Genomic DNA, 12404 nt, shown 5'->3' on the forward strand with positions numbered 1-12404 from the left:
AAGTTATTTTACTAGCTGTGTTGAAGATGAATCATAAAGGGAAGAGAAACTGAAAGTAAGGAGACCAGTTAGGTAACTACTGCAATTATCTGAGCAAGAAGTAATCATGGCCTGAATAAGATTGGTATCCAAATGAATGGAAGGCCTGAATCAGAGTAGTGAGTGGTGAGCCAAAATGGACGTAATTCTCTAATAGGAATTGAACTATTGTCAAATATAGAGGACACATGCCTTACTAGCTTGATCCTACAAAAGTATCATAAAGATAAACCGGTTATCACTTCCAAGAATAATCTGCAGCTGCCTCTGATTTTTTTTTTTTTTTTTTTTTTTGAAGCAAAGTCCTAACTTTTCGGTCTTTTTTTAGGCACATCTGACTTTTTATGATCACATTTGGGGTTTTCTTGGCAAAGATACAGCAGTGGTTTGCCATTTCCCCTTCTCCATTTTACAGATAAGGAAACTGAGGCAAACGGGTTTAAGTGACTTGCCTATGCATCTGAAACCAGATTTGAACTCAGAAAGATAAGGCTTCCTGCTTCCAGGTCCAGCACTCTTAACCACTATACCACCTAAATGGCACTCACCTTTTAAGCATGTTTCCTAATGAAGGCAATAGAAAGGATTGCTTACTTATACCTTTTCCAAGTGCAATCTTCCTAGTGTAGGTATCATATGTGAATTTTTAGGTAATTAGTTTTATCCCTGTATTAAGACTGGGAATTACCTACACTTCTCTATTTTTCCTTCAGAGTTCAAATTCCAAAAGATGTCAGTCACTGAGAGTATATAGGTTATGTGGGTTTGGGGTGAGGGAGTGATTGTTTCTTGTTACTAAGAAATCCTCTCCAGGATTTCTGATAATATTCTGGGAAGGGATAGAGATCATGCAGAAGAAACCCCCTACTACATGTTGAATGCTGGTAGTTGGATGGTGCTACAGCATTTTTCCTACCAACCTTTGGTTATTATAATGATGATGGTGATGATGATTTTAGCATTTACTGTGTGCCAGATAAAAGTATCAGGACAAATGAGGGAGAACTTATTAATCCTTCCAGGTCTCCATGCTCTTTTTCTAAGATCAATAAATAGGAGACCAGCCATGTGATGAAAGCATTACGTTTTCCATTGAGGTATTTTCCTTTGCACATATTTTATTTTGGTGGGGTTGTTATTTTATTTAGCAAAATGTCAAAGACTGTATTGAACTTGTTTTTGGTGTGTAAGAGGAATAATTAAAGTCTAGAAGAATTAAATTCATTGTCACATTAATATTACCCCTTCCCTGTTGATAATTTTTACATCCCAGTCACATTCAGGGTGGCTGGAAGGCGCACAAGCAGCTTTACACGTACTTATCTGACTCTCTGCTCTTATTATATTTGATCAGCAAAGAGCAATCACAGAATAAAAAAAAAAAAAAAAACTAGTGTGCCAAGATTCCAGATGCCCTAGGGTATGAGTTTATAGCTTTGTTATTTAAATAAATAAATGTTTTAATCTTTGATTTACAGAGAAAAGTTTCTGTGAGTTTAAATATTTAAAAAAAATTTGGCATATAATTAAGCAGAAATTCAGATCCAATATATGCATGAAATATGTCACCCACTTGATGCCTCTTCTTGTTTTCCAGGTCCCTGGACTCCAAAAAACAGCAGCATAGATAGTGGGGAAGCTGAGGTAGGAAGACGGGTCTCCCAAGAAGTACCTCCAGGGGTATTCTGGAGATCTCAGATTCACATCAGTCAGCCTCAGTTCTTAAAGTTCAACATTTCCCTCGGGAAGGATGCTCTTTTTGGCGTGTATATAAGAAGAGGACTTCCACCATCTCATGCCCAGGTATGAAAATGCTTGATAGGAAAAAAAAGTTAACATCCTTGTTAACAGAGTCAGCTTTTCTAGACCTGTGGGTTATCCCTTGGGCTATCAGGTTAAGTCTTTCAAATGTCACATATATTCTGTTGCAGATTAAAATGTCAGGATGACATCAGGCAAAATTTAGCCCTTATATTTCTGGGTGCTTCTCCTCTACTTGCATTTTCCTAATTTTTTCATTGTTTTTGAGATAATTTCTGTTGGAGATGGGCTTCATCTAAAGTATTAGAGATGAAGTGATTAGACTGGGTTTTATTGTCTCTTTCATTTTTGCTTTAATCCCATATTGGTGGAGGAGGGAAAGGGAAATCTTCCAGTGGCTCTATCTTAGAGGCATATTAGCACCTCCTGAACTAGGCTTACAAGAAGAAATGTACTGAATCTAAGAAAAAGCATATGGTGTTTCCTTTCCACGCTAACTCATGAAGCCAGTGGGCACAAAATAAAGAGGATTTAGAAAACACATACATTTAGAGAGGAGAAAAAATACATCTCATCAACCTATCATGATCAAGTCAAAAGAAGATTTCAAAACCTGTCAGAAAAGTGTGCGTGTAGCAAACTCCATTTAAAGAATTCAGAGTTTTGGAGGCTGGGAGGATCCGTGCAAGGGCTATGTTTTGTTTTTGAGCAGATGCGACTGCGTAGATTTTATATTACCTTGAACAGCATTTGCTGTAGGCAGGGATAAATAAGGTAGAATCACTGAGTCAAACTCATTCTATATAATCTCATCTGCCCTATGGAGAGAGAAGCTAAGGAGGGAGGCACATCTGTGAGACATCCCTTAGGCACGGGGAACCTCATGGGTTGTTGTGAGCAAAGCATTTTGTAAACTTTAAAGCATTAAAAAAAAAAAAAAAAAGGAATCACTACTTAGAAATGCAGGGATGGAGGAGGATTGTTTGTTTCTTTCTTTCTTTGAAAAGGGGCCTCTGCAGATTATTCAGTTTGGAGGAAGTTTTTTACATTTTTTGGTTCCAGTTATTCCTCAGAAACACACTGGAGTATTTTCACTAGTGAAAAAATCTTGTTGTACCACTCAGGGAGGCATAGATATGCCTCTAAGGCCTTGTGGAAGACTAAAGGAAGACCAACATTGGGACTTGAGTCTTTCATTCCTTCAAGCATAGTAGATGAAAGGAGTCTGACAGAGAAGCCATTTCTTTGCCCAGACTGTTGTAGGTACGGGGTATAGCTTGTTCAGCATCCCCTGTGCCTGGAGTTAGAGCTTCTGAGCATACATTCTGCCTCACATGCCTACCAACTGTGTGATTCTTAGCAAGGAACTTAGCCATTATCTGTCTCAGTTCTCTCAACTGTAAAATGGGGATAAGAATAGCACTCACTTTCCAGAGTTGTTTTATAGATAAAATGAGATATTTGTAAAGCATTTGGCATAGTACCTGGCACACAGTCAGTGCTTAATAAATGCTTGTTTCCTTCTTGCATGCATGCAGAGAAAAAGATAAACCATTGGAAGTCTGGAATACTTGGAGATATATGAAATCGTGGCCTACTCAGTTTTTTCTTGTTATCAATCAATCAGCCAATCCTTAACCATTTGTTATAAATCCATGAGTACTCTGCAAGGTGCCGGGAAAATAAAAACAAAAAAATGAACCAATCCTTGTCCTCAAAGAATTTACATGATATCAGAGGAGATAATATAAACAAATTTAAATATTTATTGAATATATATAAGAGAAATACAGGGTGCCTTGGAGAACATTATTCCAGGGATCGTTCTGAAATAACTGTCTTCTAAACAGTTCTCTCTTCTAGAGAGAGCCTCAGGTATGTTTTAAGTAGAAATAACTGCATATATTGAATCTTCACACCACTTTCTACATAAGAACATACTGAAGAAATGTTTGTCCAGTGAATGCTAACGTTAGTTTGTGTTTAGCTTTGGCCACCAGTTTGAAATAGAGTATCTAAAATGATTAACTAATATTATGGGTTTGAGCACAATGCCTGATATGTTATAGATGCATCATAAAAGCATGCAAAATAATAAATTGACTTTTGATTGATTGAAATCAGCCAAACATTGGACTATGATGCTCAGAAACATTTAAGATGTTCAGCATAAGGGATAGTTTTATAAAAATAAATAAACAAATGACCATGAAAGAACAAATAAATAGAAGAATCAACCCAAGTAAATAAAAGACTTCAACATTCCTTCATTCCCTTTCTATCACTGCTACTAATGACAATGATGATGATGATGATGATGATAACTAACATTTACATAGCACTTACTATGTTCCAGACATGATGGTAAGTGAATCACAATTATTCTGCCATTTGATCCTCACAAGAGCCCTTCAAGGTAGGTGTCATATGTCCTACAGTAGATAGTCCTTTCCAGGGATAGCTAAGTCATTCATGACTGGAGCCATTATAGGATTTCTCATTGTGATTGGCACATTCTGTCAGAGTGTGTAAACACTTTAAGGATTGGCATTCTCTCCAAGGTGACTCATTTAAAGTAGCCTTTTGTGTGTGTGTGTGTGTGTGTGTGTGTGTGTGTGTGTGTGTAAGAGAGAGAGAGAGAAGGGGGAGAAGAAGAGAGAGAGAAGGGGGAGAGGGGAAGGGAAAGAGAGAGAGGGAGAGAAAAGGAGAAGGGGAAGAAAGAAACAGAGAGAGGGAAGGGGAGGGAGAGAGGGAGAAAGAAAAAGACAGGCAAAGAGAGAAAAAGAGAAAGAAGAGAAAGGGAGAGAGAGAGGGAGAAAAAGAGAGACAGAAAGAAAAAGAGAGAAAGGGAGAGAAGGAGAAAGAGAGAGATGGAGAGAAAGAGACAAAGAAATGGGGGACACAAGGAGCACACACTTCTTGTGAGTAGGTTATATTAGATGATTTGCTTAAACTATCAAGCATCCTTACACAAGTAATCATAGTAGTGAAGAGTTTCTTTTCTTACCTTAAATCTCTTAAATTTTAGATTCTCAGATACAGAATGTGAATAGTGGGATATTGGAAAGAACAAAGACCTACCAACCTAGACATAAGCCACATATGTCATAGGATCTGCTTCCATGGAATATTCAAAGGTTTTTGTTTCATTTTAAAATGAACATTTATTTAATACTCAGTTCATAAAGAACATTATTTTTGTTCATCAAACAAACTAAAGAAATTGTAACTTAGCTACACTTATATTTATAATTAACAAATTTTATTTTAAAACCATAAGCTTTGTAAAGCACTAACTCTTTTTAATCAAATCTTTCTCTTGTATCCTAAAAAAATTAAGTAACCTTTTCAGCTTTATATTCTTAGATAAAAAAAGATCTTCCCAACTGCTTTTTAATCTATTATCATTGCACTATACTATGAATCTGAGGTGGTAAAAATTGATAAAGTAGTACTCTTAAAATATAAAATTTTAATGGTTTTTCTTTCCTGCATGAATTAATCAAATTCATATACTGTTGTCTAAGCCACAGAAAATAATGACCAGAGGTGTAAAAGGAAGCAAAAATCGAGTTGATTTTTCCTTTACTCAAATATAGTCAGCTGCAGTTGTGATGAAAAGAGTGATTCCAGAGGTTGGGAAGGAGGACAAAAAGCACACTGACCGTGATAGGAAGTAGAATCTGCTGAAAAGAAGCTCTCCTCTGGCAGAGGATACAGAACCAATGGAGAAAATTCAGAGGAGGGTCCTAATCCTCTGGACTTCTTGGGAAACCAAGTCACCATACTCATCTCCTTCCTCCAGAGCCTTAGAGAAGTAGATGAAGGAAATTGAATGAGAAAGGGGAAAAAGCCATGGCAACTGGGGATTCCCAGATACTGGAAAAGCTGCTCCTGATCTCAACAAGTTTCAGATTCTGGGATCCTTCCCCTATCAGAATACTACTGAAATGTTAAACTGTCCAGGATCACATGTGGTATATACTATACACATGCCTAAGACTGAATATGGAGAGTTAAATTATAATAGTCTCTTCCTCACTTTGTGGGATTGTACAAGTCCCTCTTTTTAAGCTTTAGTTTTCTTCTCTGTGACAAGAGAACACTGGACTAGGAAATCTCTGACAAATCTCCCTGTTCAAATGGTCTCTAGTTCTAACCCCAAAATTTAGGAAGCATATTTTCTTTTTTCTTTTTTCTTTTTTCTTTGGCTTAAGCATTTGGGTGCTTTGGGTGTTGCCTAGGATCACACAGCCAGGAAGTGTTAAGTGTCTGAGACCAGATTTGAACTCAGGTTCTCCTGACTTCAGGGCTAGTGCTCTATCTACTACACCAGCTAGCTGTCCCTATATTTTCAGTTACGTGCATCTCAACAGCCACTTCAAAATACTGCTTATCCTTCCCATATGTTGTATATAGCCAGACACTTAGAAAATAATATAAATTATATGGTATTCTCTCAAATATACATAGATAAAAATCATCATTATCAAAAAATGAATCTTCTTAAGATATCGATATGAGCTAATCATTCATTGAAAAACCAACCATGTATTAAGTTTAAAATATTGAATAAGATCTTAGAAAGAATATTATTTTCTATCCTCATAGAATTTGTACTCTATCATCTTGTATATTACAGCATAGCAATTTTTTAGCTTTAATGTTGAAAGTGAAGTGTATAAGAGCACGTGAGAGGGTTATAGGAAGGAAAATTCATTTCCACCTGGGGTAACTAAGGAAAGCTTCATGAAGGAGGCAGCATTTGGGCTAGTATTAGAATCATATATGTAAAAAGAAAGAATCTCAGGATTATACAAATGAGGAAACTGAAGCCAAGAGGTTAAGCACCATATCCAGGGTCATATAGGTTGTAAGTTACAGAGCTGAGATTCAAATCCCTGCTCACTCTTTCCAAATCTAAGTTAAGAAGTACCTACCTAAGCATCCCCTTAATTCCTGAATAAGTGTAGCCTAGTGTTTCATGTTTCTGAGTGAATCACAGACCTCTCAAAAATTCTCAGACCAGGTTCAAATAATAGAATAGTTCATATTAGGAGAAACAATATGACCTGGCTACTATGCTGAGCATAGATAGAAAACCCATAAGCTGTTACTGTAAGTTAAGAACTTAGGTGGTTAAAACAATGAGTGAGTTCACTTGACAGTTCATCACTGATCGCTACTGATATGTCAAGCTGGGTAAAATCCTTTGTGAGAACAAGTCAATAATCAGCAAATTAGGTACATGATTAACCGGAGACAACAAGATGCAGTTACCGCCTGGGAACCCTGCTGGGACTTCACCTTCTCAGGATTACTGTTTAGCAAATATTAAAAAATGCCTAGTTTAGTCACTCAAGTTGATGTACCAGTGAGTCCTATACCTTTCAGAGGTAACCTTGTAGGTTTTTTTTGTTTGTTTGTTTTTGTTTTTAGTGAGTGTGCATCTCAAAACAGGAAGAACTGAAATAGCAATGTAAGTTTGAATGGCGGATGAAATAGGAAAAGAAATTCCTGAGCACTTCAAGCTAAGATGTGCTTCTAGGCTATATGTTTAATCTGCTAAAAAACAAAAACAAAAAACAAGCTTTTAAAAATAAAAAAGAAAAATATTAAGGGACCACAAATTTTATCATATTAATAAAGGCTGAGTTTAAAAATACAGTATGTTAAGAATAAATAGAATAAAGATACAATGAATTGAGCAGATATCTTTATCTGTGCCCATCAACTTTTGCTAGCCCTGGTTTATCTCTCCAATTTAATGCTTTGTTGGGAAATTGTGTATCTCTTTATCTTTCCTTTTTTTCTTCGTTCCTCTTTTTTTCCTTCCTTTGTTCACTTCTTTGCCTGAGCAAGTAAATCTGCTCATGTGTTCAATTCTAAATGTAAATGATTTGAATTACCCAGCAACCTAGATGTTCATTTGATTCTTAAATATCCCTGAAACCTTAGTGCTGGGCTGCTGCTGCTACTGCTGCTATCTCTGCCTTAGTGGAGTCTGACTTGAGTAATTATCAAGTCAGAAACTACTTCTCTCTCTCTCCTTTCCACACCCTCCCCAACCTCCTTACACTTCAGTTTAGTGTTTAGCATGATGGGGTGGTGCCCTGCAAGTTAAAATGGGAAGGGAATACATGTTTTTGTTTTGCTGTCAGTTTGTATATCACATCAAATACTAATTCACAGAATTCACTAATGAGATATTTAATCTCATTTTTAAAAGAGGATAGTTTTACAAACACAATCTCAAGTCTTTATTGACACTTTGGGACCTAACATAGGTTAGGCTAAAGAGATTTTGTGAAATCTCTAAAAGCCTCAATTTCTGCAGAAGTAGATGTAAAGTGCCATGAAAAGCAGACATCCCTCCCAAGGCCCTTTGTATTTGTTGGTGGTGTCTAAGGGTACCCCACAGCAGTCAATGCAAATTAGCATGTGTCCACATGCCTAGTTACTCAGCAGCAAAATCCAAGATAGAAGGGCTTCTTCTAGTGTTTTCTTTTGAAAGACTCAAGTGCAAGTTTATTGAGAAGGAGAGCAAGGGATCCTAGGCTTAGAACTAAGAGTTTTTCTAATCTAATCCCTTTGTGTAACTGAAGAGGAAAATCAGGCTTTGAGAAGTCAAACAAAGTTGTATTGGTAATAAAAGCAGAGCAAGGATTGGAATCTATCTCCTGTGACTCACACTAGCTACATGATCTTAGACTTTATCCTCCCTGTGACTCAGTTTCTATAACAATAAAATGAAGACTTGAATTCTGTGGCCTCTGTGGCTCCTTCCTGTTTTTTACAATCCAATGATTCCAGTTTTTCACTGTAACACACTGCCTCTCAAGGAAAAAACTTGAACTTGCCTTCTCCAGAAGGCAAATGTTATTGTTCTTTGAATCTTAAGTGATAGCAAACAGGATGTTGTATGTATAAGGTCAGTATAGAATAATGAACCTTATTTATATTTTCTTGACTAAACTATCAGACTATAGGAGAGTCGTAAGCATTTCTATAAGTGAATCTATGCTGAGATTTCAGTCCATTAAGCCCTATGAAGGTGCAAAATTCCTAAAGTGATCATGTGGAGGAAACCAGAACATAAAAACAAAAGACAGACAGAACTTGAGAAACTATTCAAACTTTTCAAATGCAAGGGAAAAGTCCAGGTCACACTCTGAGAGCAGAATCACTATCCACAATGGTTCTATTCTTCTATGCACCCAGGCATTCATTCTGTGGCTGGAAGCCTTCACGGTTTGTTCTCCTATTCTCAGGGATGCATTTGATTTATTTTTACATCTAGCCCACACGAGACACTCCTATTGATTCTGGAATGGCATGGAGCCAGATGTGACATTTTTGATAAACCATTGGATAAAGACAATTAGATGAGAACGTGCAGTAAATAAAGAATCACATAGGCAAGGCAACAAGAGGTGAAGTATTGATTTAGCCGGCCTTGCGGTAGAACAGATCTACATTTTGGGATGGCCTTGAGACTGTTATTAGCTTCACTGACCCAGACCGGGTATGCCATAGTCAGGTGACTCATCTGGTCTTCAGAGAAATCTCTTCCAGCATTACTCTGGGTTTAATCAGATGGACAACACAATTACCTAGTGACCTTGTGGGGAGAACTGAAATGTGAATAAGAGAAATCCCTACTGTTAAGCATAGTACATGTCTCCTTTGTGATATCTACTTTGCTTTCCTGACTCTGAGACAGTGTGATTCTGTCATATAGCTGTTGTGTTCTAACTTGAGGCTATGCCTTATTTTGATTGTTGCTTAAAATTGAGGGCAAAGCTTTATCTTTTAGGATTGACTTATCCAGGCAAAGACTGAGTAATGCCAGATGGTTATAGGTGAAGGACTCTGGAAGTGCTGGTATATGCATTCCTGTGTTCATCTGTCCCACTTTCACGACCTTGTCTGCAAACCCAACACAAAAGCACATTATTAAATGGAAAGGAAATGTGGCCAAGCATCGAGATGTTTTGAGCTGTTCTCATTTTGAGCATGTGCCTAGTGGCTTTTTGTCTGCTTTCTAGAAAGTGGCATTTTCAATGGATTTTAGAACTAAATCAGGCCAACCACACAGGTAAATTGGCAGCTGTTCTCTGCAAGGCTGAGGATATTGCTCTTTGCTCCTACAAAAGGGGACATAATGAAAGAATACAGCAAAGAATTCTACCAGTGTAGTCACACCCAAAGAGGGGGGAAATGGTGCAAATGTTGGAGTACAAGCCAGTCTTTTTTGAAAAGGTGTCAGTATCTGTTCCTCTCTCTTTGGTCTGTTTTGTGTTCCTCTATGTGACTGGCACAATGAGTGACAAGTGAGTTGTTACAACTAAGAAACATAAAGATAAATTCCTTGACACAAATTTATGATCTCCCTCTCGAACCTAGAGGGTGAGTATCCAGAACAATCCTTTGCAGCTGTGCCCAAATGGCATCTTGCAGGGAAATATGGAGATTGAAGACTGGTCAGGATGTGAAGTCTTGTAACTGCCACAGGAGGCCATAGTGATGGAAGGGCAAGACACCTGCTGAGGAGCTGGCCGTGGTACTGAAGAGGTTGTCTTTCCTGTACCTTGGACTAGTACTTCCTCTCTTTGAAAGAGAGAAAAGAAATTGTGCTTAGCTTTAATGAGGAGAATTCCTGGTGCACTTTGCCACAGGCATTGCTGGAAGCAGAAAGATATGTACAGGCCCCTTTGAGTGACCTGCTCTTGCTAAGTCACTCCCACGATCACTGGATGAGACCAGAGACCCTGTGGCTAATGTGGCTTCAAGCAACCCTCACTTGTGCATGCTGTTTCCCTTCAATCCTACCAACTGCTGCGTTTGCCCTGCCATCTGAGGTAGAAGCAACATCAGACATAGAGGAGGCAGAGGAGGCTGCCAGCACCAGGAGTGGAGAGCAGCATGCTGTCAGAGAGAAATGTCAGCTTTTATTGCTTTCCTTTTCCATGTCAACCCTTAGTGAACAGACCTTCCAAGTAGCAATAAAGTTATTTTCCCCCTTTTTCTAAGGGTCTTGGACCCAATAACAACATCTTCCCAAAGGGTAATAAGTCTGTCTTTAACCCTGCCCTCCTTGCCAGGTATGTGTTTGTATAGGTTCCAGGGATCATCCCTGAGGCAAGAATACAATATACTGAAAAAGATTGACAACTTACCTTCCAGGGGAAAAAATGAGTAGTATTGTGTGTGCCTCTCTGCTATACTTTAACTCCTTCCCCAAACCACTAAGTTTTCTTCATTACAACTCCTTCATAGTCTCTGCCAAGAGGAAGAGGGAATTAAAATTGGATCAGTCAAATATTTTCGGTGGTTTGTTTCTTTGACTCTTGAGCTCCTGTAAAAGTTGCATTTAATGCCACTTTGTGAATGACTGATGATTCTGAAGCATGGACTTCACATAGCATGCTAACATGTTTTTCAAAGAGTGGAGAAACCAAAGCAAAGAGGGTAGGGGCTTTTTTGGTCATTTGTTTTATATTATTATCACTCTCCCCACTCATTCTGTGTATTGAAGCAAAGAGAATTGTAGGCTGCCCTGAACAGCCATGAAGCCAGCTATAATAAACCCTTTCCTCTTTGGGAAAGGAACTGTGCGTCTTATAAGCTGCTTTTGTTATTAGACAGTATGGAGATAAAGTGCAGTAACTTTCTTATTAAGCCAAGTATAGTACAGTTTCCAGGGCTTGTGTCTATTCTATACTCTGAGTTTGCTGAAGTTGGGTCCAGGAGAAGCACAGCCTGATGTTATTTTTTTTCCTATAAATTAATTATCCATCTATAATATCACTACATAAAGAAGTGATGCTGGCAAAAAAAAAATGGGTCACTGGAATGTGGCTTTCTTCTAAAGTTAGCCAAGTCTAACCAAGTCTGCCAAGCCAGCTGGTCAGGCTGAAACTTAACTTAAAACTTAACAATTCTAGAATGCAGGGCCTCTCTTGAACCAAGTGGTTCCCAAGTAAACCGACTGCTTCCAGTCCTCAAATTCCAGTTGCTCAAGTGCAAACTTGATGGTTCTCTAACCTAAACCATTGAGTGTTCAGGAATAGGATCCTATCCCTTCCCTAAAATCTAAGTATGATTATTTGTGCTATGTCTCATTGCACTGTGGATGTTCCATATTCACTTATGAGATAAATTGGAATTTGAAGGGGAAATGTTTATATTCATGTCTTTAGTGAAAAACATCTGTTAATATTATAAAACATTCTGAGAATGCATCATGTCCTAGGTCGATATATGCTCTAGAAAGAAAAACAAACTATAAGGATATAACTTCTGGGGAGACATGAAAAAGGACAGCTTTAAAGGATCCCCTGAGTTGAGTCATATGAAATAGATATCCTTTTGTTAAGAATTTCACTGTGAAATGACAGTGATGAAATCATGTTTGCTTCAGAAAAAAAAAAAAAATTTCATTCAGGTAACCTGACACTGTGTCTTCTGTATCAACAAAGGAAAGGACTTTAAGGAGTCAGATGGACTACCTCATCAGAGAAGGTGCTGTGCTCTGTGAGCAAAGCAGAATTGAATTAGCCAGAAGAAACAAAAGATGTGCAAAGTTAGAGAAGTCATCCAAA

The 12404-nt window shown here is 37.9% G+C and overlaps 1 protein-coding gene across 6 annotated transcripts in view; it reads left to right on the forward strand.

Annotated features, from left to right (window-relative positions):
* Nucleotides 1-12404, forward strand: part of TENM2 (teneurin transmembrane protein 2) — a 1351165-nt gene that overhangs the window by 1182028 nt on the left and 156733 nt on the right. For all 6 annotated transcript variants that reach the window (XM_003756806.2, XM_031949416.1, XM_003756801.2 and 3 more), the window contains one exon: nucleotides 1637-1842. In XM_003756806.2, the coding sequence (XP_003756854.1) occupies nucleotides 1637-1842 (206 nt within the window). The remainder of the gene's footprint in view (nucleotides 1-1636; nucleotides 1843-12404) is intronic.

Source organism: Sarcophilus harrisii, chromosome 2, assembly GCF_902635505.1.
Source record: "Sarcophilus harrisii chromosome 2, mSarHar1.11, whole genome shotgun sequence".
NCBI lineage: Eukaryota > Metazoa > Chordata > Mammalia > Dasyuromorphia > Dasyuridae > Sarcophilus > Sarcophilus harrisii.